At 49.6% G+C, this 26,777-nt stretch overlaps 2 protein-coding genes across 11 annotated transcripts in view; one reads left to right on the top strand and one right to left on the bottom strand.

Moving 5' to 3' along the window:
* Positions 1 to 70: 70 nt before the first annotated feature.
* Positions 71 to 14,555, top strand: LOC101920438 (excitatory amino acid transporter 5-like). Of its 2 annotated transcripts, none has more exons than XM_005240799.3 (11): positions 71 to 983; positions 3,205 to 3,284; positions 5,221 to 5,433; positions 6,188 to 6,230; positions 6,519 to 6,741; positions 9,226 to 9,325; positions 9,532 to 9,765; positions 11,122 to 11,316; positions 11,903 to 12,037; positions 14,208 to 14,307; positions 14,411 to 14,555. In XM_005240799.3, exons 1-11 carry the CDS (start codon positions 807 to 809, stop codon positions 14,546 to 14,548), a joined length of 1,638 nt encoding a protein of 545 aa, XP_005240856.1. In that variant the 5' UTR covers positions 71 to 806; the 3' UTR covers positions 14,549 to 14,555. The 2 variants fall into 2 exon arrangements, with proteins under 2 accessions (XP_005240856.1, XP_055661660.1); XM_055805685.1 differs by lacking the exon at positions 71 to 983 and adding an exon at positions 1,243 to 1,486.
* ELAVL1 (ELAV like RNA binding protein 1) overlaps positions 10,291 to 26,777 on the bottom strand; it is a 58,914-nt gene continuing 42,427 nt past the window's right edge. Inside the window, exons 6-10 of one of the 9 annotated variants that reach the window (XR_008747415.1) lie at positions 15,940 to 25,702; positions 13,207 to 13,335; positions 12,573 to 12,687; positions 11,024 to 11,155; positions 10,291 to 10,779 (exon numbers count right to left, since the gene is read on the bottom strand). The gene's annotated coding sequence lies outside the window, so the exon portion shown is untranslated. Of the gene's footprint in view, positions 10,780 to 11,023; positions 11,156 to 11,980; positions 12,688 to 13,206; positions 25,703 to 26,777 lie in introns of all 9 variants that reach the window. The other 8 variants (XR_008747417.1, XR_008747418.1, XR_008747414.1 and 5 more) reach the window with 8 other exon arrangements.

The raw sequence follows: 26,777 nt of genomic DNA, 5'->3' as shown, positions 1-26,777 counted from the left end.
TCAGAGAGGTTTCAATATTTTCCCATTCCCAGAGCATCCTCTGCCTGGGAATAGCGCTCCCTTCCCTGGGTGTTGACCCACCTCGTCCTTCAGCTGCCTCCTGCACCGCTCTTCTGCCCCAGTGAGACTCCGGAGTAAAACCGGTCACAGAAATACTCTAAAATATTGTGGGCAGTGATGGTGATCGACATAATAATCAGTCCCAGCAGCATCCTGCAGCCTCGAGGCAGCTTCCCTACAAAGCTGCTGGGGGGCAGGTCTGCTGGGGCAGATATTCCTGGGGGAACATTCAGGCTGGTGGGATGAGCAGGTCACCTTGGGGGATTCTCCAGTTTCTTGGGAAGCGATTTGCCCCTGCAAGCTTTGCCCTCATGAAGCCTTTATGGATGTGGGGGAGGAGCGGGGGATGCTCAGCACCGGTGGGAGCACAGACCCCGTGGCAGCCTCTGATGGCAGGACCCAGATCCTGTTGGATCAGCTGTGATGGCATGGGGGTGCCAGGGCTGAACCCCTGACCCAGCCTGCAGCACACAGCCCCTGCCCCGGGGGGCGGAGGGTTAACCGGGGAGGGTTTGGTTAACCAGCACAGGCGGGATGCCAAGCACAGATTAACCAGTTGAAGACGTCACTTTCCATTACGGGAAAGGCTCCCACATCGCCCTGAAGCTATTGGTCCCGGAGATTAGTTGCTGGAGCGCTGGGCTCCCGGCAAAGGGCAGGGGTCCGTCGGCGCGGCAGCACCCAGGGGCGATGCGGAGCGCCGGGAGCTGCTCCAAGGGGCATCGCCTGGGCAGCTGAGGACAACCATGTGGGAGCGGGTCAGGAGAGCTCTGCTGAACTCGCTGTCCACCACCTTCCGGCACATCTGGAAGTGGGTACGGGCTTTCTGGCATAAAAATGGCCTCTTGACCCTGTCGATGCTGTCGGTTGCCACCGGGTGCCTGCTGGGGTTCCTGCTGCGGGTGCTGGAGCTGACGGAGCTGGTAAGGACGGGGATGGGAGCAAGGGGATGGAGCAGGGCGGTTGGGGCAACCAGCCTTGGTGCCAGCCAGGCATCACCATCAAGGACCCACATGGGCACAGCCCCAAAAGCAGAGGCTCCTGCCCAAGAAAACCACCTCTCGGGGCAGGTTTTTCCCCTTGACTTTTTTTTTTTTTTTTAACCAAAAAACTGCCAACAAATGCCAAAGGTGGGAGTGGGGGGCTCCAGGAGCCTTCAGGTGGGGTGGGGATGGGAAGGGGGGGAAGGATGCTTGGCTGCTAGATGCTCAGTAACAGAACCCCCCAACCCAAACATCAGTGCAGGGTGTGAGGGGTAAGCTCCCGCTGTTACTGTCCCCAGCTGCTCAGATGCTCAACCAAAGAACGTTTCCACTTTCTGGAGAGGGCCCAGCAAATCAATATGTGGCTGGCAGAGAGGCTGGGGGCTCCAAGGGGTCACCTTCCTCTGAGGAACCTTGGAGACAAATGCATTGGAGAAAATGAGGTGCGTTTGCTCAGCACTTTCTAGGAGCATCGTGCTGTTAAACGTCACGGCACCAAAATCCACGGGGCTGAGCCCGGGAGGAGAGATGCTGCTTCAGGGAGAGCTCAGTCAGCGCTGGAACATCCCAGTGTCACTCGCTAGGACTTAGCAAAGCCTTGCCACTTCCATTACGCACTTCAGCATCACTGCCCGCAGCAGGGATGATCTTGTTACTTAATTGAGGCTGGGTGTAATCTCCCTGCATCCCAGCACACACCTGCAAGAGTGCAGCAGCCGCCCACACTGGGCTTGAGGCTGGGGGCTCCTGCCCCTCGCCCTGCCATGCACCAAGTTCACCCGTCCTCTGCCCCCCTCCTGTCTTGTCCTGTTGCCACAGCCCCGCACCTGGTCCCCAGCAGCCACTTCTCTGTTAGAGCCTTTTGTCCCAGAATCCGCAGACGAGGGGTGGAGCAGCCGGTCCCCACTTTCCTTCCTGCCTGGGGAAGTGCCACGAAGCTGAGACACCCCCTGACAAAAGAGATGCTGTTCAAATCGGGGGCTCCTTGCCCCTAGCTGGGCATCCCATGGCTGTGCCCAACAGGAGCTGCTGTGCGTGGGCCACATGGGTGGCTCGGTGCAGGGGCAGCTGGTGGGGCACTGGTTGCAATAGTTTGGCATCCCTTAAAGCCCAGTGGGGCTGGTTACTTGGGAGTAACCAAAAGTACCTGCTCAATTTGGGGCCATCTCAGCAACGTGGCACCTCTACAGCGGCACAAGGGCTGGGGGGCAGCAGGGGAGGGAGGGCAGGTGGATGGATGGATTGATGGAGTGAGGGGTGGATGGACTGATGGAGCGAGGGATGGATGAATTGATGGAGCAAGGGGTGGACAGATTGATGGAGTGAGGGATGGACGGATTGATGGAGCGAGGGGTGGATGGATTGATGGAGCGAGGGGTGGGTGGATTGATGGAGTGAGGGGTGGGTGGATTGATGGAGCGAGGCGTGGGTGGATTGATGGAGCGAGGGGTGGGTGGATGGAGGCCTGGCAGGAACTCAGCAGCCAAAAGGATGGTGGCTGCTGCTGAGAGATGGGTGGAGGAAGGGAGGGAGGGATGCTGGCCAGGTGGCTGCTGGTCTCGCAGACTCCTCACTCTTCCCTTGGCCATGGCTGTGGAATCCTGGCTTCGGGGGTCTCTCTCCAGGCAGCCCTTCCCCACACCCATGTGAGGAATGCAAGTGGTGGGCAGACACCACGGGGTGGACACCCCCAGACACCCTGGCCTCTCCCCGAGCTCGGCTTTGCCATTTGCAGCCACAAGGTTTTTCCACCGTTTGCTGCTGGCACCAGGGCACCGTTGCACATGCGGTCGAGCCTCTGCTCTTCAACAAGAGCAACAGCGTTCAGGAGGAGCCAGCCGTGGGGCCATGGGGACCATGGCCTAGAGGGTGGTGGATCCCATGGATGTTTTTGGGAGGGGACCAGCCTCACATGCCCTTCCCGGTTCACAGCCAGGTTTCCCCACGTGGCCAGTATTTCCCACCCCTGACCCAGCTCCTGTTAAGGGACAGCCAGAGAAACGGCACCTCTGAGTGCCTCAAGGAGCGGCTGCCGTGTCAGAACCCAGCTCAGAGCTGCGTTTGGTTGGGAAAAAGGCAAATTTATCAAGTTCAAGCCCTTAAACTGCAATTAGCGTCTGCTAAGCTCTCACCTGACATAGCAGCTCTGCTCTACCTGCAGGAGAAGCAGTACTTTTCCTTCCCTGGAGAACTCCTCATGAGGATGCTGAAGATGCTGATCCTGCCCTTGATCACCTCCAGGTGAGACATCATCTTCTGCTTCTAAAGTACCGTCTCCATCGCACCCAGGGGATTGCCCTGTGACCCCCCCTGGAGAAGATCACTCCCCAACTGCCTGGGGTGAGAATAACCCTGGCCTGCAGCAGCCAGGTACCAAGCAGCATCCCCTGGCTTGGTGTCCATCTCTTTCCCATGATTTCCCAGCAATGGAAATCCTCACCTGGACTTGGTAGACACGAGCCCCCAGGTCAGACACCTGCGCTGCCTGGGGTGTTTCCCTTCTTTTTGGGCTGAGCCAGCTGGCGGTGCTGGGACCATCCCTGGGCAGTTGGTGATGGGCAGCTGTTTAAATGCAAAGCAGATTTCCTTACTTAGAGCGTTTTGAGATAGTATGGGTAGAAACAACAAGCACCCCTCAGTCTTGTGTCTGCGTTTGCAAACCCCACTTTTATGAGCCTGTCCAGTTCTAGAAAGTCTAAGCAAGGTCTTGAAAAGCTTATATGGATTTACATAATTCAAACAATTGCTGGCACGTGCTCGTTATAAAGACCCAAACAATTAGCTCTACATTCCCTTGAGGACGTGTCACTTCTGCATTGTTTTTCAGAGATTTCTTGCTGTCTCATTTGCCTTTGCTTTATTGTTGGGAGCAGAGTGGCTCTATCCTGGCCCCACTTGATCTTTTTTGGCATCAGCCCTTGTTGAGCTGCTTTCTTTTCCCCACCAGGATTTCACACCCCCTGCCCTGCTGCCTGGGTCTTCCTTGGCTCTCGGGATGCTCTCAGCCTCTCGCAGCTCAGTGGTGCTGGCTCATCCCAGGCAACCCCTCTCCCGCCTGTGGATGCGGGATTTGCACAGGGCTCCCAGGATTTGATTTGCACGTTGAACCAGGTTTTTTTCTTCTTTTAATTACTGAATGACGGTGAACTGGTGTCTTCCCTCTACGCACCGTCCCAGAGGGGACTGGGCACACGGTGGGGAAGGATTTGTCCAGATCAGGGCTCACCTCTGGAGCTCCCCAAGCCTCATATTGGAAAGTGTCACCCATCTCCGCGTTGCTTTTGTGGCCTCTCTTGAGCTTCCCAGGGTCTCTCTCCTCCTGGACATGTGGCTGCTGGAGGGGGTCTGTGGGCAGGCCACCACCTCAGCCACCCGTCCCTTGTGTGTCCCCAAGGGTGGCATTAACCCTCTCAGCCCCCATCTCTATCACGTCCCACCGGGGGGCTGTTGGACCACCGCCAGATGCTGTCAGCAGGCTGGGCCAGGCTCTGCAGAGCCCCGGGCGGGGGCTGGAGCGGTGAAAGTCAGCAGCCAGGAGCTCGGTGTGGGGCTGGGGGCACATGGGGCACGCTGCAGCCCCCCAGCAGTCCCATTTGCCCCCAGTACCAGCACCCCTGCTGGTGCAGCCTGTAATACCCTCCCTATTTTTAGAGCAGTTTTGTTTAAAAGTAGCTTATGGGCTACTTCTTAGGAAAGCTTATGTGTACGTGGAGTCTGAACCAGCAGCTCTCTCCCCGGGGAGTGGGGTCTGTCCCCACCACGATTCTATAAACCTTGCTAATACCTTTCTTTGCCGTTCGCAGTGACATACGGCAGCAGCACAGGGTGTCGGAGACTTAAGAGAACAGTGTCACGCAAAAAAAGGGCAGTGCTAGTTCACCATCAAAGTCCACTAAGAACGTTTACTTCTTATCTTTTGGAGAAAACAGAAAACTTGGCCAGACCTTGAGAAGGGACTTGGGGCACTTTGCAGTCCAGCCTGGGGGGGTCCCAAGGCCATCCTGGGCGTGAGATCCTGCAGGCACAGGCACGTGGATGTGCAAGAGCTTGGTGATGCCTTTAAGCTTTGGTTAAGAAAATGTCTGTAGCAACTTCTCCCACCTTGGAGCTTTTCCCCATCAGATGCACCCTGTGCAGTTTTGGGAGCAGAGGCTGACCACAATCTTTTCTGCTGCAGCCTCATGTCCGGGCTGGCCAGCATGGACTCCAAGGCCTGCGGGAAGATGGGGGTGATCACCATCACCTACTACCTTTGGACCACCTTCATGGCAGTGACCGTTGGGATCATCCTCGTGGTCAGCATCCACCCCGGCGCAGCTGCCCAGAAGGACAACTACTCCGTGGGGAAAGTGGTGCTCAGCTCCGCCGACGCGTTACTGGATTTGATCAGGTATGTTGCAGGATTTCACGAGGAGCCAAACTGACGATGGCATTTCACAGCCAAGATCTTCCCACAAGGCTCTGGGCTCCCAGGAGACACCAGGATGGAAATGGGAGAGCCGTCGGCCAAGCTGACCAGGCACCAGCAGCCCCGAGCCCAGCGGTGTGGGGGTGTTTCTCCCCACACATGTCCCTCTGGCCACTCTGTCACCCCCCCAGCTTTCCTCCCAGAGCCACCAGAAAAGCGGGGTGTAGCAGGAGGGAACAGAGGGATTAAAATTCCCTGCAAAGGTCAGGGGCTCTCCCCCCGCCCCCCCAGCCGTGCCGTGCCAAGCCCTGCAGCCCCCAGCAAGGGAAAAGCAAGCCGGAGCTGGCTGCGGACTGGATTAAGGCAGCCGATGGACAAGAGCTCTCTGGGGAAGGGGTGCAGCACGGCCCCGGGGGCTGGGTCAGAATCTCCATGTCTGGAGGCACTGGGGCGACTGGATAAGGCTCTGAGCATCCTGCTCCAGGGGGTCCTGCACTGCGCAAGGGGCTGATGTCTGTCCCAGCCTCGGGTTTTCCATGAGTCCAGTTGGTTCCCAGTCCTGCCCATCATCCTCCTCCCAGCCTCTCCTCGCCCACCAGCCTCGCAGAGACCCCCCAGCTGCTGTTGGCTGTAAGGGGGCTCCCATCGGCCTTGTGCCCCGCCACAAGGCGCCCCCCAGGCTGCTCCCTGGGGGCTCACAGCGTGCTCTGACCCCCGCGCCATTGCTCTCTTACAGGAACATGTTTCCTTCTAACCTGGTTGAAGCTTCATTCCAGCAGGTGAGTTCACCGTGAGCGGCTGGGATGGAGCTCAGCTCCAGGGCGGGGGGCTGCTCTCCCCACCTGGGGGCTCTTCCCCACACCCAGCCCCCTTCCTCCCCACCCTGCCTGTCCCCAGGTTTCTGCTCCCCCCAGGGTGGGCACACAAGGGTGGGAGGGTGCTGCTCTTTTCACCTTGTACCGCCTGAAAAGCAAACTTTGAACCCCCAGCACCACCAGCACCGTTCACAGCAGCGTGGAGCCCCCTGCCAGCAGGACCCTGACCTCGCTGCTTTGCTCTTCTTCCAGTACCGAACCGTTCTTGTCCCGGTGGTGAAGTCTCCCGTCTTGCCAAAGATCCCAGCGAAATCGCTCAGTTTTATTTACTTTGCACCCGACGACCAAAACCCTGAAATTCATCGGCCTGTGTTCCTCGAGCTGACGCCGTCACCCGAGATGACCTACAGGACTCTGCCGGGGACCAACAACGAGATGAACGTCTTGGGAATCGTCATCTTCTCAGCAACGATAGGTACCCGCGGTGCAGAGGGGGCTCGGCGCTGTGCCCCAGCCTGCAGGGGTGCTCAGCCACGGGGGGGCAACTGCTGTGGCCACCGATGCAGAGATGCTGAGGGACAAGGTTATTGGAGCTCTAACTGCTCAAGTCCCTGGGGAACAGGGCACAGCGGGGAGCTTGTACCAGCACCTTTGAGGGCACCATCCATACTGGAGCTCAAAAAAGGGGTTGGGCATGGAGGAGGCTGTTTTCCTCCTGGATTTTCCATGGGAGCCTTCACACCCAAGGTCCTGAGGGTTTTCAAATCATAACGTTGAGCTGGCGAGTCCTTCTTACGAAGTCTGCTGAGGGGAGTTGTAACTTCTGCAGAGGTTTCCTGGTGGCCCAGCTTGTTACAAAGGGCGCGAGCCCCCCCCCCCCCCCCCCCCCACTGGCAGTGTCCAAACTCCCTGGGCAGGCAGCGGGTGGAAGCTGGGTCAGAATTAGTGCGTGGTCACAAACGTGTGGAAATTTGTAACAGGATTTTCGGGAGAAGGTAAGAAAACCTCCCGCGTGGAGCAGCTTGCAACCCTGCGGGGCTGTGGTGCTCTGCAGCCGGCTCAGGAGGGAAGGGGCAGAGGTTGGATGGAGAGGACACGTGCGAGGGAGAGGGAGGAAGAAGGTTTAAAGGGGAGAAAGTCATGGGAAGGAGGAACTCGGAGCTGACTCAAAGCGTAAGGCAGGACACTGGGCGCGAGGCTGAGTGAGAAAGGAAGGGACGAATCAGGATGGGAAAGAGTAGGAGGAGATGAGACGAGCATGGGGTCAGGATTACGTGGAGATTAAGAGATGAGGGCAAAGAGCTTGAATTTAGTGTATAAGGAACCAAAAAGCCAATTAGGGGATTTGAGGGTAGCACAGCACCGGAGCGCGCCAGCCTGCCACCGGGGCCGGAGCACGGCCAGTATTAATGGCCACGGTACAGCCAGCGCCTGGAGGAGACGGACACAGTGAGACTGGGAAGAGACAGATCCACGTAAAGATCCTTATGGACAAAAGAGACGGCTATGGCAGACTCCTGGCCCAGGGTCCAACCCTATCTGCAGACCCAGACACCCAGGGATTGCGCCAAGCTCCTGCTCACGGACACGTGTCCCCCTCCTGCCCAGCCAAACAGGCATGGAGAAGCCGCTTTTCTCCTCTGGGATTTCCACCCCAGCACCCTGCCAGCGTGGGAGTGAGGATCAGCGCTGGGTTAGGATGCGGCAGGATCACCCGAGCCAGCCCTGGTCACCCGGCTGCTCTTCCTGGGTGTTGCACGGGATGGGTCAGAGCTCCACGAAGCCACAGACCAGCAGAGCATCAGCACCTGCACCAGGGATGGGCAGCTTGGACAAGGGCATTAGTACAGCCAGGGGCAGCTTTACTGCAGGGGGGTGTCAAATTGGTGGGGGTTGCCTGGCAGAAAAGGGGGGGGGGGGAATGAGGGGGACGGACAGAGAAGGCCAGGCGATGCAGCCCTGTGCCATGGGAGATGGGATCAGCTCCTCCTCGCAGCAAGGAGGGGAGGCCAAGTGGAAGCTGGGTGAGATCTCAGCAAAGGGTGTTTGTGTCCGATTCCAAAATTAGGCAGTTTTTCTGGACCTGAGACCAAGGTGTCCACGCAGCAGGCGCTGGATACCTGGCGTGTCCGTGCTGTGGATGGTACCACAGCTCCAGCGATGGCTGACACCAAGCATCGCCACCCATCTCCAATGCTTCTGAAATCCAGGAAAGGGCAGAAACTTAAAAGTTCCTTGAAGTACCCTGTCCATTTGCTAGGGTCACCTTCTCCAAAGCAGCTCTCTGGAGGACCTGAAGAACAAGGGATGCCTTTCAAACCAGCTGTTATGACCACAAAACACTGGATGAATATCCAGAGAGCTGAGATTTAAACACGCCAAGCCTTGCCTCATTTCTCAAAGTCCTGACAAAGGTCACCCTATCTCATCTCTTTCCTGTGCAAGCCACGAGGTCCAGCTACCGGCCAAGGGTCTCCAGGTGCCCTCAGCCCAGAAGGACAAGAGGGATGAGACAAGTTCCTGACCGTTGTCTTCCTTCCCAGACTGAAGCAGACCCTTGTGCTTCAGAAGGAATTTTAGTTGATGGGACCACACAGAAAGGAGAGGTGCTGGGCTGGAAACTAGATGGGCAAATGCTCAGAGACTCATTTTTCTTTTGCTCAGTAGGTACCTGGGAAACCTCCTTGCTCCTCAAAGCAACGTGATTCAACACTGGGCAATTTTGTGCCAGTTTGTGCAGTTTGGTGGGTTGTTTTTTTTGAGAAAAGGCCATTTGCTTGTTATTTGCTGGGAGCAGAGACTTACTGTGACCTCTAAGACCATGTGGAAATTGGTATTAAGTCTGACCTGCTGGGAGTTTGCCCTGTGAAACCCACTGGGTGACCACCAGAACCTTGAGACGCTTGGCATGACAGACACTACTTCTGGTGAGTAACTAAACCCATCTGCTTGGTTGCAGGACTTCTCCTGGGAAAAATGGGTGAGCGAGGAACCCCGCTGGTTAACGTGTGCCAGTGCCTGAACGAAGCCGTTATGAAAATTGTCTCAATGGCAGTTTGGTAAACCTGGTTTTGATTCATTCTGTTATTTTCTTACCTCTATCTAATGGTAATGCCGGTCTGATGGCTGCAAGTGTCCAACGTGGTCACTGGGTGGGTTTGCCCACGACTGGACCACATGGTACCAAACACCATAATGACCCTCGTGTAGCACGGCAATGATTCCTGCACCTCGTAAAGTAATTTTTTATGCTTCTTCTTTGCAGGTACTTCCCCTTTGGCATCGTATTTCTCATCGCTGGCAAGATCCTGGAGATGGAAGATCCATCGGTTATTGGGCAGAAGCTGGGATTATACACTATTACAGTAGTGTCAGGGCTCTTCATCCACGGAGCCGTTCTCTTACCTCTGCTTTTTACCCTCATCACCAAGAAAAACCCCTTTGCTTTCATTCAGGGGATACTGCAAGCCTTGTTGATCGCCTTAGCTACATCTTCCAGGTATGAAAACGTGGCTGAAATTTGCGGATACAGCCGGGAAGGTACCTGGGTTAGTGGAGGGCGGCACGGCCGTGTGTACAGCCGGGCAAGCCGTGGGAAAACAGCTGCAATGCAAAGAAAAATGATGCTCCAGCAAAGAAAAATGATGCTCCAGCACTGTTTGAAATGGGATCGCTCCCAGCTTTAGTAGGAAGCGGGATGGGGAAGGGTCTCAGGGTGCCTTTGGACTCAGCCAGCCCGCAGTGCCGTTCCGCTCACCCTCTCCCGGGGTTTTCCCCCCAAGTAAATCAGCGGTGGCTGTGTGCTTCTTGCGATTGCTGCGGCCAGTTTTATTGCAAATAATTCAAAACAGGACGGTTGTAGGTGCTTTATAGAACAATGCAGGGGGGTTGACCCTGGGTTTTAGTTGAAAACATCAAAAGCTCTTCCGAAAGCTTTGCTGAAAATCTTAAATCAACTCCTACGCACCCCAAGCTCCTCCAAAGAAAAGCGCTGTCTACTTTTGTAAGATTTTATAATTTTAGATTATTTTTATCTATTTAATTTTCCTTGAAAAACATTCTTTATAACAATGAAGAAAATTTACATTAGGAACTACGGACCTTTCTGGGAGACACACACAAACCGAAACATTTTCTTAGAAAACATTTGCCTCCGCAGGGTTCTTCTGGCCTCTCCAATGTCGGTTCTTCATGTAACCCCAACAAACTCCCCCGGCGGTGCCCACCTCCCCCGGCACCCACCGCTGCGGGTGCCCCTGCCTGCTCTGGGCTGAGCTTGGGGCTCCGGCTCCACCAGGGTCTCTGCCCCACACCGACACGGGTGGGGGGAGCTGTGCCCCCAGCCCAGCCCCACGGCAGGGGCAGTTGCATCCCGCTCTCCAGCCAGCTCCTTTCGGAAAAGCTGTCCCCATCTCCCATCAGCTTCTTCTCCACACTCGTTTCCTTCCTCCCACTGGGTCTTCTTCCTCCCCGTCCTTGTCCTGGCTCCTGCGTGACAGCTCAGGTCTCTGTGCTGGATGGAAAGAAGATGCTCAGGGGGTGCAAGCATGGGGGGCAGCCACGGAGCAGAGGAACGAGGGGTCTGGCCGGACCCCAACACTGGAGGGGCTGTGGGGGACGGAGCCACGCAGAGCCCGTGGTGCCCACTGAACGCCCAGCATCCGGACACGGCACTGCGCGGCGTGGCCAGGCACGTCCAGCACCCGGCTGAGCACTGATGGGTGCAGCAACCCCTGTACCGGTGCCGCCGCACTTACCGGCAGGAGAACTCCTATCCCTGCACCATCGCGTTGCCTCCCGTCCGTGAAGCCCGGCGCAAGCAGCAGGAATTGACTGACCGCTCCTTGTTCCGCAGCTCCGCAACCTTGCCCATCACCCTGAAGTGTCTCCTGGAAAACAACAGGATCGACAGGCGCGTGGCACGCTTCGTCCTCCCCGTGGGTGCCACCATCAACATGGACGGCACTGCGCTGTACGAGGCGGTTGCTGCCATCTTTATCGCCCAGGTCAACGAATATGACTTGGATTTGGGACAAATTATAACGATAAGGTAAACGGGGTTTTTGCAGCAGCTGAATTATTTCCCTCTGTCATAGGTACAGACACAACCATCACTCACACCTCTCCGGTTTGGCACAGATCTTGCAAACCTGGCTGGAAAGCTGGGGTGCAGGGGAAGGTGCAGCACCCCCAGCCCCCGTGCTGAGCACCAGGGAGGGCTCGGGCTCTGCACCCAGACAGGCTGCACAGGATCAAAGGCTTGGCCCATAGGCAAAAGCCAACTGGGAGCTGATGGCACGGCTAGAGCGGGTCAGCACCTGCAGCGGGGTGGATGATCCTAGCACAGAGGGTTTCTGCAGGTTTAATTTACTCCCCTCCAGGCATGTAATATCGTTTTATAAACAGGAAAATAAAGCAGCTCTCTAGGTGAAAATAAGTAAGCCTGGTGCCAGGTACCTGCCGCAAGCCATCGGCCACGGTGCACAGTGGGACAAGCAACAGGGAGCTGGAAGGTGGAGGCAGCCAGGTCCAATCCTTCCATACAGGAATAACTTTGCCATGCAAACGTGCTTTTTTTTTTTTCTTTTTCTCTTTAAAAAAAAAAAAATAACTGTGTGGCTGCCTCCACTTTGCAGCATAACGGCAACAGCAGCAAGCATAGGGGCGGCCGGCATCCCCCAGTCCGGACTCGTGACGATGGTCATCGTGCTCACTTCTGTGGGGCTGCCGACTGATGACATCACCCTCATCATCGCAGTGGACTGGGCGCTGTAAGTGTTCTCGGGAGGCAGGTACGGGCAGGTGCTCAGCACCGCTTCGTGATGACACGTCCGAAGCAGCTCTCATGGGGGCAAACGGAGACCGAGGGGTCACAGAACCAGGCCAGGAGCCGAGTGTGAGAGTCTTTCTTCATTTTCCAATTATTTTCTTGAAATAGCCCCTGATAACTACATCTCCTGGAGGAGTGTTTGCCCCGAGGTGCTTCTGTCCCAGGGTGCTGCCCGGTGCCTCGTACGGGCTGGATGTGGCGATGGCGTTCAGCCACCCTCTCAAGGTCGGTCCCCAGTCTAAAATCCCGGCTTGTCCTGATCTTTCATCTAAATTCCTATCCAACTGTACACAACACATCTTTGTTGGAGGTCTCAAACAAGTAACAAAACCTAAGAGATGTTTATATTTTTGAGAAATCAAAAGAACGCTGCTTTCCTCCATAGCGAGTGGTAGAAAAGGAGGAAAGTAGGCGCCTGGTCTTTTCCCGAAGCATTACTATGCAAGGCTGCTCATTAGCGTATTCCCTAAAAATACCTCCAGTCCTGGTCTTCTCCAAGCTCTGGTCCACTCTGTCAGCAAAGGAGGATGGACTCCACAAAAGCCAAAGCCAAGTGGACGGTACAGTACTTGTTTTGGTGGAATATTATTCCTGGAAGAGGAACACATTAGGTAAGGCAGGGGGAAAGGTATCTGGCTTCACAGAACGAAGAAATTAAAATTTAGCCAGAAAGATGCTACCACCACACGAGAGCAACCAAAGGGGTGGAAACAGGCAAGTGTTTAAGAAAACAATCTCTAAGAAAAAGAAAACAAATCAGAGAAACCAATGATAAACCATAAACCACTGCTAATTATTTATAATACGTGCTCACCCAGTTTGCTGTTTCCAGTTCTGAAACACTGGCGTTTTCACAATTAAAAAATAGAAAGGGGAGAGGAACAGATGTCATGTCAAAACAGTAACAAGGTAAAGTTCAAGATGGTTGCACACCAGATCAGAGCAGAAAATCAGGCAGCTCCTGAACAGATGTAGCAAAACCCCCCTCCTGCATTTAATAAGCAACTTCTCTCTTAAACCCATATGCCACCAGAAATAAAACATTGCCGGAGTTTCTAAAAGCAAGGATGACATTTTCCAAGGACTGCATCCAACACGGAGGAAGCCTACCTTCCAAGCAGACCATCTTCATCTTGCTGGATGAAGACCAGATTGATCTTGAGATAGAAACGGATGGTTCGTTACATTTGTCACCGACAAAGAGAAGCCAGACAGATGGAAATTTGCCGTTTTGAAGTACTAGGATAAAAACAAAGCAAATCAGCTTGGTGAAAAACCGGAGTAAACACCGAGTTCTCCATAGCTGAGATGTGGGGGGCTGGCTGGCACTTCACAGCCACTCTGGGCAGAGAAACAGCGAGCGTCCCGGCTGCTTTTCTCTTTCTTCCATATAAAAGGAAGCTTAACTTCCCAGGGGAGAGCTGTAACATCAGAGCACAGGGTCAGCTCCATCGGTGATCACCACGGGGCACCCACGCCACTGGCATCCCTGTGCCGGGGGCCAACGGTGGTGCTGCGGCTGCGCCAGCAAGAGCTTCTCAAGGAGTTTTACGAGTTGGTGCGGCAGCTCATCCCCACGCTGAGCAAAAATGACACCAGCATCAGTTTGGGAGGTAGAAGAGGCAGGTCTATGCACTGAGAAGGCGCCCCGTGGTACCCGGCCCTGCAGCCATCGCACGTGCCGCTGTCCCTCCGCACTGCAGGAGCAATAACGCAGCCACCTCCACCTGCCCTTCGCAAAACCAGTGGCTGAGACATTAGGGATAAAGGTTGACAAGGGGGAATGGCTTTAAACTAAAAGAAGGTCGATTTAGAGGAGATATTAGGGAGAGAATTGTCACTGTGAGGGGGGTGAGATGCTGGCACAGACTGTCCAGAGCAGCTGGGGGTGCCCCATCCCTGGCAGTGCCCAAGGCCAGGCTGGATGGGGCTGGGAGCAACCTGGGCTGGTGGGGGGTGTCCCTGCCCATGGCAGGGGGCTGAAACTGGGTGGGCTTCCAGGCCCCTTCCAACCCAAACCACAATTCTATGACATATTTCAAAGCCATAAAAGATCCTGGGCGCATCAGCCGTGGCCACCAACTGCATCCTCATAGCTCTCTCTCCTCCAGGGATCGATTCCGAACTATGACCAACGTCCTCGGTGATGCTCTGGCTGCTGGCATCATAGCACACGTCTGCGAGAAAGACTTTGCCCCGAAGACCCCCACGGTACGTACAGCTTGTCCGGGGGAGCAGGGGAACGCAGAAGGACTGCACAGACACCCCACACAGGCTCGCTTAAGAAATTAAAACTACTTTTTTCTTTTTGCAGCAGGATACAGTAAGCAAGACGGACAAGTCTCCTTCGGCAGAGAGCTCCCATCTGCATCCCAAAGACAATGTGATCGAGATGATCGAAGAAAGTTTGTTTGATCAGACAGGAGCTCAGTACAACATCTGTCAGGTGTAGGTCACACCGGTCCTGCTCCCGGGAACGGGATCTTGGTGCTAAACGCTGACATTGCTCTGCAAGATAAAGGCCTTACTTGGCATAAAGAATGGAAAACCCCTCTCCATCCTTTGCAGACCGTGGGACGTGCCAGGACGCCCCCGAGGAGCCCCTGTGTGCAGGGGGAAGGGACCAGCTCCTCCCCGCAGCCGAGGACCCAGCTGCCCTGGCAGGGAGCTGAGGGCTTTATGCCTCACGTTTCTTCAAGCTCCGTTCTTCTCAAAGGTTAGGGAGCTGAGCAGGTACTGGAAAATTGGACGAGATGAGAAAGCGGTAGAGATGGGACAAAATCTGACACCTTAGGTCAGCAGCCCCTATCTGCTGGCCAGGCTGCACTCCGTAAGGTTCCACTTTCTTTATTATAGATTTTAAAAAAGAAGATACTTGCTTTTTTTATTATTACTAGGTTCTCATCTAAAAACTAAAATTAAGCGACGTTTTCTCTAGAGCTCAAAGTTCAGGTTGGACAGAACTGGCTTTTCCAGCCGTTCCACAAAGCCGGCACAGCTGGTCCAAGTCTTCGGCTCCCGGCGCGGACAGCGAGAGCCACTGTACCCGCAGGGGTGGAAGGACCAGCTGCACGCGGGTTTTTACTGGCCCTCTGATTACACTGAAACTAATTGACCTGGCCCAATTGCAACAGTGGAGATTTTCCCCAGCTAAGGATCTGTCCCCAAGTTAAAATTCCAATTACAGCCTTAAAATCCAGGCTTCCCAGGGCAGCTTTCTCCACAAAAGCCTTTTGTCCCAACAATTCATGTCACTGGATTAATTTCTCTCTCAAAATGCCATCTCATCCCTTTTGTCCCTCCTGCTTTGTCTTTACTGCCGCAGCATTAGGACTCGTGGAAGCAGCTTAAAACTCCCACTAACATCATTTAACTACTCTCCAATTGCACATAAAGAAAAAAATTTCCTGTGCATGATCCTTTCATGCTGGAGCCGGAGGTTTTAAAATATCTTCTAACTCAGAAGAAAAGGTAATTCCACTTTTGCCAAATGAAAAGCAGAAGTTGTTAAATATCATAAACCAGCTTTTGCACAAAAATGAGTAGTCTTCCATTCACTTCCAAAAGCCTTCAAAAAATCAGAATCATGGCCAAGGTAAGCGGCAGGTACCGCTGCTAACTCTGACCTTTCTTATCCTTCCCTCCTGGGTTTTTTGATACCTTCTTAACCATCAGCATCCAACTATTCTTCAACAGGTGCAGTTATGATATTGCAAAAAAGAAATATAACCAACCGCATTTTAAGAGACAAGCTCCCTGCAGCATCCCAGCTCATCCCTCCCGCCCCAATGGTTTATGATGGGGTTTATCACAGTACCTCCCAACGCCTGGCAGAAAACCCACCTGTTTAGCCATACGAGCTTTGATGAGGGAATGACATTTCCCCAGTGGTTTTGGTGGAACTTGAGGATGTGGCTCCGCATAAACACTAAACTTAAATGAATTTGCAGCAAACTGACCCCTGAGCCCGAGGGTTTGCCTCCCGCAGGAGACACCAGCGTGTTTCTGCAGTCCAGGTTTTAAGTTGCCTTGATCTTCAAGAACGTGTTCTTTTCTGTGCTACGAGATGTCTTCCAGAGCACGAATTATTTTTACATATCTGAATTTCTAGAAGTGGTAAGTTTTGATCAGGGATTTTCACTTTAATACGATTTGTACATCTTTTTTAGGATGTATAAACCATAGTACAGTGTAGCACAGCAACATCTGAAGAGCTATACAGTCAGTAGAGCGCACTGCTACCTTCCTTTCTTTCAGATTAAAAAAGTACCTCGGTTTGTGTTTTATTGAAACTGAAAAAAAAGAACAAAACAACTGTATTGTAGCACGTGGCAAAATAAAATCAAAACAACATGTGAAAAAAGGCCCAAACCTACCAATTTTTAATTTAAAATACTAGCCGTGGCAAAATTACTCCGTGCAAGTTTTCTAGAATAACTTTTTGAAAATTCCATTCCACAAGAAGTTTTCAAAGTCTTTATTTAAATCTATTAAAACACCAGGTTCCTCTGTAAAGTCAGACTTCCAAAGCAGCTCTAAGTGATATATATGGCTTAACTAGCTTTTTTTTTTTTTTTTTTTTTCTTCTTTAAATTAGCAGTATGTAACCTACACTAAATGGCTCCCTACTGAATGTGTGCTGGGAGTTGTCTGTCATTGCCTCTTCTCTTACGATTCACTGTACATACTTATTTCCTTAAGGAACTTCTCATTTTGTCTGCTGTGATGCTAAAACATTCTAGAATAAACCGTTTCAGCCCTTACTGCAGGCAGGTGCTTCCTCCCCACTGCCACCCAACTCAGTAGATCCCACTGAAGTTGCAGTGGGACGACAGCAAAATAAGACACGGCACGGGAATGCCCGCGTTCACAGCATCATTTGCAACCCGTTCACAACAAACGTTCGGCTCTACTTTAGAAATTCTTTATCTAGCGTTCAAATGCATCTGCAGCTTTGCTGGGCACTCAGGATTCCTGTCGAGACATACCACCACCGTGCAGAGCACCCAGCAGAGCGCATTACTCCTCAGCTAAGCGCCAAACACAGCGCAGAGGTGTCTGACGGACTCATTAGCTTGGCTCTTAACAAGTCTGGGCAATTCTGTACCATGTTGCATCTCACCGTGTTTTGACATTCTCCATGTGCAAACCGCCCAGGTGTTCAGCATGGGAAGGATGCTGTAACATCCCTGGGTGAGATGCTCCAAAATCCGTGTCAGGAGTCAGCTAGTCTTGTGCAAGCGCAGATGTCCTGGCGCCAGGCGTGCAATGTACACTTACCTTGGTTTTCTAGAAGTTATGCGTCTCATTTAACATACACAAGTGAAGTCCCCTGTGGTCAGCAGTGAGAGACAGGCACCTCCACCAGAGTAAATCTCATACATTTTAGCGGCCGTTGAATTGTCTTCTGAAGTCTCTTACTGATGGGCTTGGACTGGGCGCCAAGATTTTTAATTGCTTGAGTCCAGAGGATGAATCCCACTCTAAAATACATGGCTGAGCAGAGGTATTTATTTTTAGAATGCTGAGCCTTCAAACTCTGCAAGACCAGATTTTGGCTTTGATTTTGAGACACGGACTACCCAAACCATAGCTTGACACAGAGAGGAAAGAATGACAGGGTTGAAACATTACACCCAATCCAAAACTCGCTGCTTCACTTACCTGGCCATCTCACCTCAGAGATCTTCTACTCACTGTCCTTCCTTGAGCGGAACCACAACAAAATGGGTATCTGGCCATTCTCCTTGCTTCCCTTTCAATACTCCTGAAGTCTTCAATCATCTGCAAAGCATCACCTTAAACCACACTCTCGTGCTAAAGTATTAATAACAGCAGTATCACAACCCCCCCCTTCAGTATACTGTCTTTCCACATCTTAACTCCATTTTGCTGTCTTTTTGTCCATCCTCCAAACGCCAAACCCTCCAACAGTTATTTGCTTTGATAGGCTGCAATTGTTGGAGACAGGCAGAACGAATGCTCTTTGCACTTACAGCCCAGCAGACATCCGCTGCTGATCTCACAGCTGTAGGCAGGCTAAATTCCTCATCATTCTCCTCCTCATGCCAACAGAACGCCAATCCTGACCTTTAATTGTTAGTTTCTGCTGCTTATATCTCGGTGATTCTTCCCAAGAGGATGCCTGCATCCAGTCATCTATTATTCAGTTATTACCTGCTCTTCAAGATTGTGTTTTCTTGCAACCTGAGCACCAATTTTCATTTCCAATACGTGAACTCTTCAGTAGGAAATAAAACATTTGTACATATCCTCTGCAAGTAACAACTACTCACTTGTGCATAACTAGATTTACAAAAGCAGAGATCTCTTTGTACTCATTCAACACCCTTGCTTTTTCAACCAGATACAAAAAATACATGCAGAGAACAGGTAAGACACTTGGTTCACCTAGGGACCTGCATAATTTCACCTTCCAAATCTGCAATCGCAAAACCTCCCTTTCCCCTTATGATCTAGCAAAAGCAGCAGCTCAGTAAGCAGGAGCCAAATTAAGTCTCACAGTTGTGACACAGCTAGGCATCAGGCAACAGAAATAACCAGCTGAGTCACGCTGCTCAAGGTTGAACACCACAAGCTCCTCGCTGTACTGGGGCATTTTCAGTCTGCCAGTTCTTGCCTCTCTACAGCACCAGACCAGATGTACAGAGAAAGGTGCACACACACCCCACCCCCCCCACCCATATATAAATATAAATATAAAAATATATAAAACAACCAGAGAAACATACAAGAACCCTGTAAACAGGCAGACACAAACCAACTAAATCCCCTCCTCCTTTCCCCATCCCGTCCTCAGTGCATCCAAACACACAGCTCTTCCCCGAGTCCCACCAGAAGAGGTGTCCTCCCAAGAACTTTTTTCTCACCTCCCAATACACAAGCAAGAGCTCTGGGCTCCTGACTATTTTTCTTTAGCACATCCCCACAAGGAATATCAAGTGCACTAGCAAGACCAACACAACCGGGCTGCAATGTGCTGCTCTCCATCTGGGGAGACAGCTAGTAAAAATTATGTTACTGGAGAAAACACAAGATGCAGTTGCTCCCCGTGCCTCTAGACCTAGGCTGGGAACAGGGTGTGTACGACTAGCTATTTAGTGTTGGATACACTGGCTTAGCAGACAGGGATAACCTGGATAACTGTGTTATTCTAATGACCAAACATTATGCAACTAAAATATTAAGTTCAAAGTGCTAGAAGAGACTGTAACAATTAACCCACACACGTACTCTGAAAGATAGGGATTAAAAAAATCAGATGATGGTACCTAACGGGTCAGAAGAGGAGTAAAATCAGAAGAATCGAGTAGCTTGTCTTATGCTACATAAGGAGACTCTGGTAGAAAAAGTAAAAAGACGGTAAGAGCCTAGCATCATTACTTTACTATTCAAATTCACTGGTGTAAAATGAAAACTACTGTCCTGTACTCTAACCCCAGGATAAAAAACAAGGTATATGCTTTCATTATCCCTTTGCTTGCAGCTCTTAGGTGTCACTGACTTAAGCGTATTAAGCTCCTTACTGAACCAAAGTTCTCTAGAATGGAATTAAGAGTGATGCAAAGTAAAAGGCAAACCAAAATAACAAAACTAGTCTATGAACACGTAGAATACTCAAAATGCACAATGCAAGGGCTCAGCATTTCAGTTACGCAAGCTAGTAAGTTCTACCTTCCCTAATTTACAAGCGGTATGTTCCTAACTTTGATTATTTCTTCATTTGCATGGGTTCTGTTTGTAAGAAAAATGTTGACACCTACCCCACCCCCCTTAAATCTTAGGCTCTACAGTCCTGGCCTTCCAAACTACAGCATCAACTTCTGGAAGCTGAGAAAGGGGTCTAATGAAAATGGAAGCAAAGTACACAGCAGCAGCCTTATTTTACAAAGATATGTAAAAGTTTGACCATTTCTTTAAGTAGTAGTGCAATCTGAAGAACAAAGCTCACGCCTGTTTGACGTTCTGAATTTTCTGAGAGCTTCTATACGTTCTTGCTAGTGTAACAAGGTGCAGCTCAGTGAGGAATTTGAATGGCGTAGACTTTACAGCCCCGTAGAAAATGTTTTTATTTTAAGAAAAGCACCGACAGAAAGGTGTCTGGAATGCCCTGACAGCTGGATATACAACTACCACTCACCATCATCATACAAAGAGAGTAACTGTGATAGCCATCGGACTTCAAAGTACTCAAATAGCAATAAAAAAACCACATTCAGGAGGAAGAGTGGAAAAAAAACCAACCCAACAACAAATCGGAAAGCCTGAGGAGGACTGCAGCTGCCTTCCAACCCACCGAGGACATCCACCGCTGCCCCTGCATCCACGTAATTCCAGCTCCTCTGAACGAGGCTGTGGCTGGGGACAAGACACACCGGCACCCTGGTGCCCCAACAAAGAAAACCGGTCTCGTAACAACACCCTGTTTTGTAATGAAGAATTCAGGCTTAGGTGCCTCCGCTGACACAGCTACGAGGAGTCATGGACAGACAGAACTGCCTCGGCTCAGCAGGTCTCTGGCCACAGGGGCTGGATGAATGCCCGACGCTCCCTGGCAGCACCCACAGCAAGGTGCTCCATCAGCTACACGAGCCCCTGCGCCCCCCACCCAAGGGACAGCCTCTGGTTTTCATCTGCAACTCCATCAGGAACACGCTGCTCCAAGCCAGTCTTACAGAGGCAATTCTGACAAGGACATTAATTCGGTGATGAGCACCCCAACACCCTGGCTGGCTCTGGACAGCAAACCGTGCCTGTTACCACTGCGATGCCATCACTAACTTTACTCTAGAGAGGTGCTAAGCTGTTCGAAGTTGAAAATTTTGCCTGTTCAACAGGTTTCTCTGTGTGCATGATTCATTTCGCTATAGCCTCCACTTACATGTCACACTCGCTTCCAGTCCCCAGCTAGAAATCCACCAAACCACTCAACCGGTTCGTTGTCAGAATGAGAAAAGCAGGATGGCTCTGTTGAAAACTACCAGCACAGCAAAAGGCTTGAGCCCTTCTACCTGTTCCCACGTGAGCCCTTCGCACACCGCACCTGGGAGCGAGACATCCAAGCAGCTTCTCTCCTGCTCCAGCCTGTTTGGAAGTGAGAGAAATCACTAACTGGCCACTCTGAGCTTCCCCCCTCCCGTGCTGCCAGTTTAAGTAAATCCTACCAACAGTTTTACCAGTACAAATCAGATGATCGTGGAGGGCTGGTGTAAGATGCTGGAAATTGAGAGCATTTATAGCTACACCATGACCTAAAGCGATATCCAGAATTCACCTTTGGAGTCTCACTTACATCTACAATAGCGTAGAATTATTGTTTTTTTGTTTTGTTTTGTTTTTAGGACTTCAGTATCTAAAATTCTCTCACAACAAAAACATTTCTGAAGCTGTATCGCATCATCTTCATAATCTATTAAGCTTTTGCACAGATATGAGTGCCAACAGTACGGAAGTGTGGCCACTGGAAGGAATTTCTCGTTCAGCTAGCTCCAACAAGAAGCCCAGCTGACAGCACAGCTCCAGCAGCAGCAGCAGCTGCAGCAGCACTGGCCAGCAGGCGAGATGATCCCATTCTAGCACATCTACTACAAAAGCCAAACGCTTCTGAGCAAAACCCTGTCATCCTCATTCTTGTTAGGGCAACACAGATCTTTTCCTCCTTTGATCTGGACAATGAAATGTTTACTTACAATTTAGACGCTGCCCACTTGCCCCACGGAGCAAACAAGTGAAATGACTTGGATTTCCCACTGGAACAGCTCGCTGCCCCACACCGACACGGAGCGCTGCTGCTAATGCTCCTACACAGACACCCTCCGTCTGCCGCATTTAACACCCAGCAGCTACGAGACCGTCACCGAGTTACTCTCTGCAAAGCTGTTTCACAAATTACGTCAGGCTGCTTAATCTCACTAATTCAACAAAAAAACCCCAACCTTGTCCTTTTCCCTTTTTGTTCCTTCCTGGATATGGCCAGCTTGCATTATTCCCTTACCCAAACCCAGCGTGTATCTTGGGAAATCAGATTCCATGCAGCGGATATTAGAGCTGTTCTTCTGTAAGGTCAGTACTTTTTTTTTTTTTTTTTTTTTTATGAACGTGGAGAGGCCAAATTCAGGGCAAACATTCCTCCCTCAAGGCCACCGGCAGTCCAACAGCACGCGAGGCTCCAACATGCCCAGCTGAGCATGCTGTACACCCAGACCAAGGGGAAAGCACAAAGGTTCAGAACAAGACTCCACCTCGCCCTGCATCTCTTGCACTGCCTTTGAGAATTACTGCGTGTAAATAACACAGAACGCAAATAAGGACGGGCAGAACGCTCCCTAGGAACTATCACAGCACTGGAGACGCTGCGATAAAACAACCGGTGCAAATCCTTACAAGCTAGCTGAGTGACTGACCGAGACAAAGACATCAAAATGTGTCGCAGCTCAAACCTTAACTTTGCCTTGTTGCAGAAAAGAAGCACTTAAGACACTTGGGCAAGGCTTCCATGTGTTTTACCTAAGCTAGCACAAGCAGCCAGGATGTCTGTCCTGGAATCCAGTGATAGGGGTGGAGGGAGTAGGGCCTGGGGATGCACCCCAGGCAACCAAGCTGTGTGCCATGGCATACGCCGTCAGTCACTGCCATTTCACTAGAATCACAGTCCTTCTCGAAGCTGAATTGTCTTCCTTCCTCCACTCCTGCAGTAAGAAAGGATTAAAATATTAAGGCCCATGAAATATGGTCAAAACAGAAAGGGGGAAAAAAAAAAAAAAAAAGTAGTAAAGGTGGCTTAAACCAAAAGGAAAATTATTTCACAAGTCACCGACTGCCAAAGAAGTGATGGCATTTTGTGTCACAGGGAGAAACGAATGGGAGGTGCTCCCTGAAAAGCAGTGATATTGTGCATTTCAGGACCACTGCTGAGAAATATTAAGATATAATATATAGATGTGGCCATTTTCTAGAGTTATTTCAAGAGAAACTTGATAAAAATTTGGATGTTAAATTTTCATCCAGCGGGAGATTAATTTTCTTAAACTTCCATAGCTTGCTCATCATATTACTGTACTGTTTTTAACAATACCTTATAAAGTTTTATATAAAACTTGGATTTTTAAGGATATCCATCTTTGTATTAATTACTTCCATACTGTGTAGGCATGTGGAATAGCATATATGCGCAACACAGCAGACACACAATGCTAATACAGACAATTAACAGATAGACACATGGATTCTAAACAAAGTATCTATAAATAGAGTCTACATACGTTGTCATACACACATGCACGCACAGGGATACACGTGTACGTGTACTGCGTCTCTTGGAAGATGCAAAGCAGCAGGAACCATCTGGGACAGAAAGGTGAAGTAGGATGTATGGTCACAAAAACGTTTCATCCCAAATTTTGGAAGTCTGGTTAGATCGAGACCGTAACTGTTTGTGCCATGACTCTAGAGAAGCACGCACGCTTACTTACCATGGCTGCACCTGCAATGCAGCCTGGAAATCCCACAAGCGCGAGCGCACGCTCCTTCCCTGATCCCTGAGCTGGAGCCTACCGAAGTCTACGAGAAGGAAGCAGCTCAGCACCGTTTATGCTGACTCAACAGTGCTCCTAAGCCCATTGCTGCTTTGCTCTCTCCTTTATCATCTTTCTTTGTAGCACACACGGGCTGAATGCTACGCTGGCTGCAGCATGCACTCGGGGGCGGAATCTGTTCCAACACATTCAAACAGAATTTCAGTTAAAGTAAGATTAAGAGGTCCACTGATACCTACACAGGAAGCCCCAAACTAATTTTTATTAAACTCAGTGAATTTCCTTGTAATTTCTAGTTTGAGGACATATTCTTGAGAGTAAGTGCTCCACCTACAGCTCTGCAGAGAGGTCAATCCATTTTGAAAAGTTCAACATTTAAAGCTGTATGTCCTATGCTCACAATTCAAACAAATAACTTCTGGCAAAAAAAAAAAAAATCTATTGGCAAATATTTTTTTTCTGCAATAAAATTTGTCACAGTTAAAACACAGATCTTATGTTCTGACAAACTAGATTCAGATTTCCCATTTTGCTAAGTTCACTGCTTCTATCCATAAATCCTTTAAAAGGAAATAAACAAAGAAAACATATCACAGTGTGAAGAGTGGAACGCTGCTATTTATTCACCTTCATTCAACTGCACACGGGTAACACACACATGTAAAAAAGTTACCCCAAACGTTCCACTTTTTCTTCCAGTCTCCTGCTGTCAGCAAGTGATGAAAGCAGAAGACAGTGTAAGGAAAAGTAAAGTAGATTCAAAAACCAAGAAGCAAAAGGAGAAGAGGTATGAGGGGAACAGGCAGGGCCCCTCTAACATCCAACTGCTGTGTGTGCTGGGGAAGCACGAGGGGAATGAAGAGGGGATGGTGGCCAGGCTTAATGTCCTTTCCTTAAATAGCTGCTCTTGCTGCCACTGCTGGAGACAAAACCCTCATTGGGTTTTTTTTACATTAACGTGACCCAGGAGGACATTCCCAATATTAATATTTTTCCATGTTGCTTTTTAAAGATTGGAGATACAGGAAAAAACACAAAGACAGGATGACATTTTTTTCTGCCTTGCTTGCTGATGTACCAGTAAGATGGAAATCAGCATAATTTAACACCTTCCCCCCACCCCCTCCCCCCCCTTATTTTTTTTCTACCCTAGTATTCTGGAAATGAAGGGGGTGACACCCCAACAGTCCCCACAACAGAGCAAGTGAGGGAAGAGTCTAAAGCCAGGCATTTATTGGGAATTCTGCAAAAAACAGAAACTCCAAGTGGGGGTTAACAGGTCTGCACTAAATCTTTTGGTTTCCTTTTGAAAAAAGAGCATCGCCATCCATTCCATGTTATCATATACAAGAGACTACTTTTTTCTTATTTTACATCCCTTTTCACAGGTAAGTCATTAAGGGAAAAATCAGAACCAACACCTCAAAGGTATGATAACTAGCCCAGCTCTGAAAAGAGACCGATCATTTCTGTGACTGAAGAACACAGCAAGGCAGCTGCTGAAAATCAGGAGGAGCCAATTTCAATTGATCAAAAGTTTGAAAATTTGCGTGGGTGAAAAAAGGGACTAAGACTTGAATACAGAGTGTTCCGAGCCGACAGCAGCATACGGGTTCTTTCCAGCTGAGAGGACATGGCTTTTCCTCAGCCTTTCTTAAAAAGGTGACTTTGCACAACCTCCCCTGTGGCCACGACATCAGGATGCCTTATCCTACATCAGATGAAGGTTCCTCCTAAAGGAACCAGCGTACCCTGCCTGACCTGAAGACCGATGGATTTCTTCTTCCCAAGAGCTGTCTTCAACAGACATTTCTGAGTAATAGTGTAGCTGGGCTTGCTTTTTGGTTTAATCAGGACGAACACCGTAAGACAGAGAGAACAACATTTTTTTCCTGAAAAATAAAAAGGAAATCATGCGCCTTCTTTTAATTCCACCTTTCTAATAAGGCTACAAGTAACAAAATCTTTAGTGGAGTAACTACTCATGAACACAGTCCAGATTCTTCTGAAAAAAATACCAAATTCCAAATTGCACAACAATAATCCAATTCCTGCAGGAAAAAAAAAAAGACAAAATATGACAATTAAGTAAAAGCCTAGTTCTATTTTGAAGTACATCACCTTTCACCATGGATCATTTAAAAACATTATGAGTATGTTCCAAACAAGTACTCAACAAAAACAGTAATGAACATGTGACAAAAGTACAAAACTCCTTTGCACTACTGACAGATAATTTCATTTAAGTATTAACACTAGTGTAAAATATCTAGGTGATGCTTCATTTAATTTCGAAAATACCATATAGAAAGCAATGCTCATAATTCCATCCACAGGATTCTACAAAGCTGCTGCTTCATTCAACAAATCTTTGAACTGTTTCAATATGAAAATTCCAATTTTTTAAATTGCTTAAAAATCATTGCAGAAAATTTCCAAGCACTTGAAATGAAGCACAACCAAAGTATGAACTTGGTACAGTTTTGCAGTTATTTCTAAAATAAGTTAATTTACAGAAGTAGTCTTAAAATAACACAATGGGATTCAACTTCGTTTTAGACATTTGGAAAGCAGTGTCATACTTTATTTAAAATAAACCCATGTAAAAACAAAGTTTAAATGAAAATGGTACCTGAAAAATAAATTATTTGATATAAAACAAATCAATAACTTAAAAACACACTAAATATACAAAATGTTTAACCATATACTGTACAGTATGGAAAACAATTGATAAAACCTTCTGTCCCACAAACAGATTAACTTATAAACAAAAGATTACATAAGTTAAGGGAAATTAAATCAATAAAAAGACTAGAAGTACAGTATTATTCAAAATTACTGGTCAAATAAAGGTTTATCCCAACTTATGTTTCAAAAGTCTCAAGTAATTTTCTTCTCAATGACCAAGTGAAAAAGTTCTGCTGTACCACCAAAAAGTTGCTCAAAAATGTTTAAAAATAAGGAACAACACTATGAGAATAAAGATTCTAAAATGTGAACACTGTAGCAATTTTTCAAGGTTTCAGGTGGCAGTTTACTATTACTGATTTTCCATCATTTCAACAACAACAAAAAAAATTTAAGTGCTGAAAATTCCACTCAACAGAAAAATATTTCTAGTTC

Source organism: Falco peregrinus, chromosome 5 (assembly GCF_023634155.1).
Source record: "Falco peregrinus isolate bFalPer1 chromosome 5, bFalPer1.pri, whole genome shotgun sequence".
Taxonomy (NCBI): Eukaryota; Metazoa; Chordata; class Aves; order Falconiformes; family Falconidae; genus Falco; species Falco peregrinus.
The sequence above is the reverse complement of the archived record's forward strand: the minus strand, read 5'-3'. Positions and strand labels throughout refer to the sequence as shown.

Coding starts and splice junctions, on each gene's coding strand:
- LOC101920438 (XM_005240799.3), top strand. CDS start 807: ATGTGGGAGCGGGTCAGGAGAGCTCTGCTGAACTCGCTGTCCACCACC. Junction 6,231..6,518: donor TTGAAGCTTCATTCCAGCAG/GTGAGTTCACCG, acceptor CTCTTCTTCCAG/TACCGAACCGTTCTTGTCCC. Junction 9,766..11,121: donor GCCTTAGCTACATCTTCCAG/GTATGAAAACGT, acceptor CTTGTTCCGCAG/CTCCGCAACCTTGCCCATCA.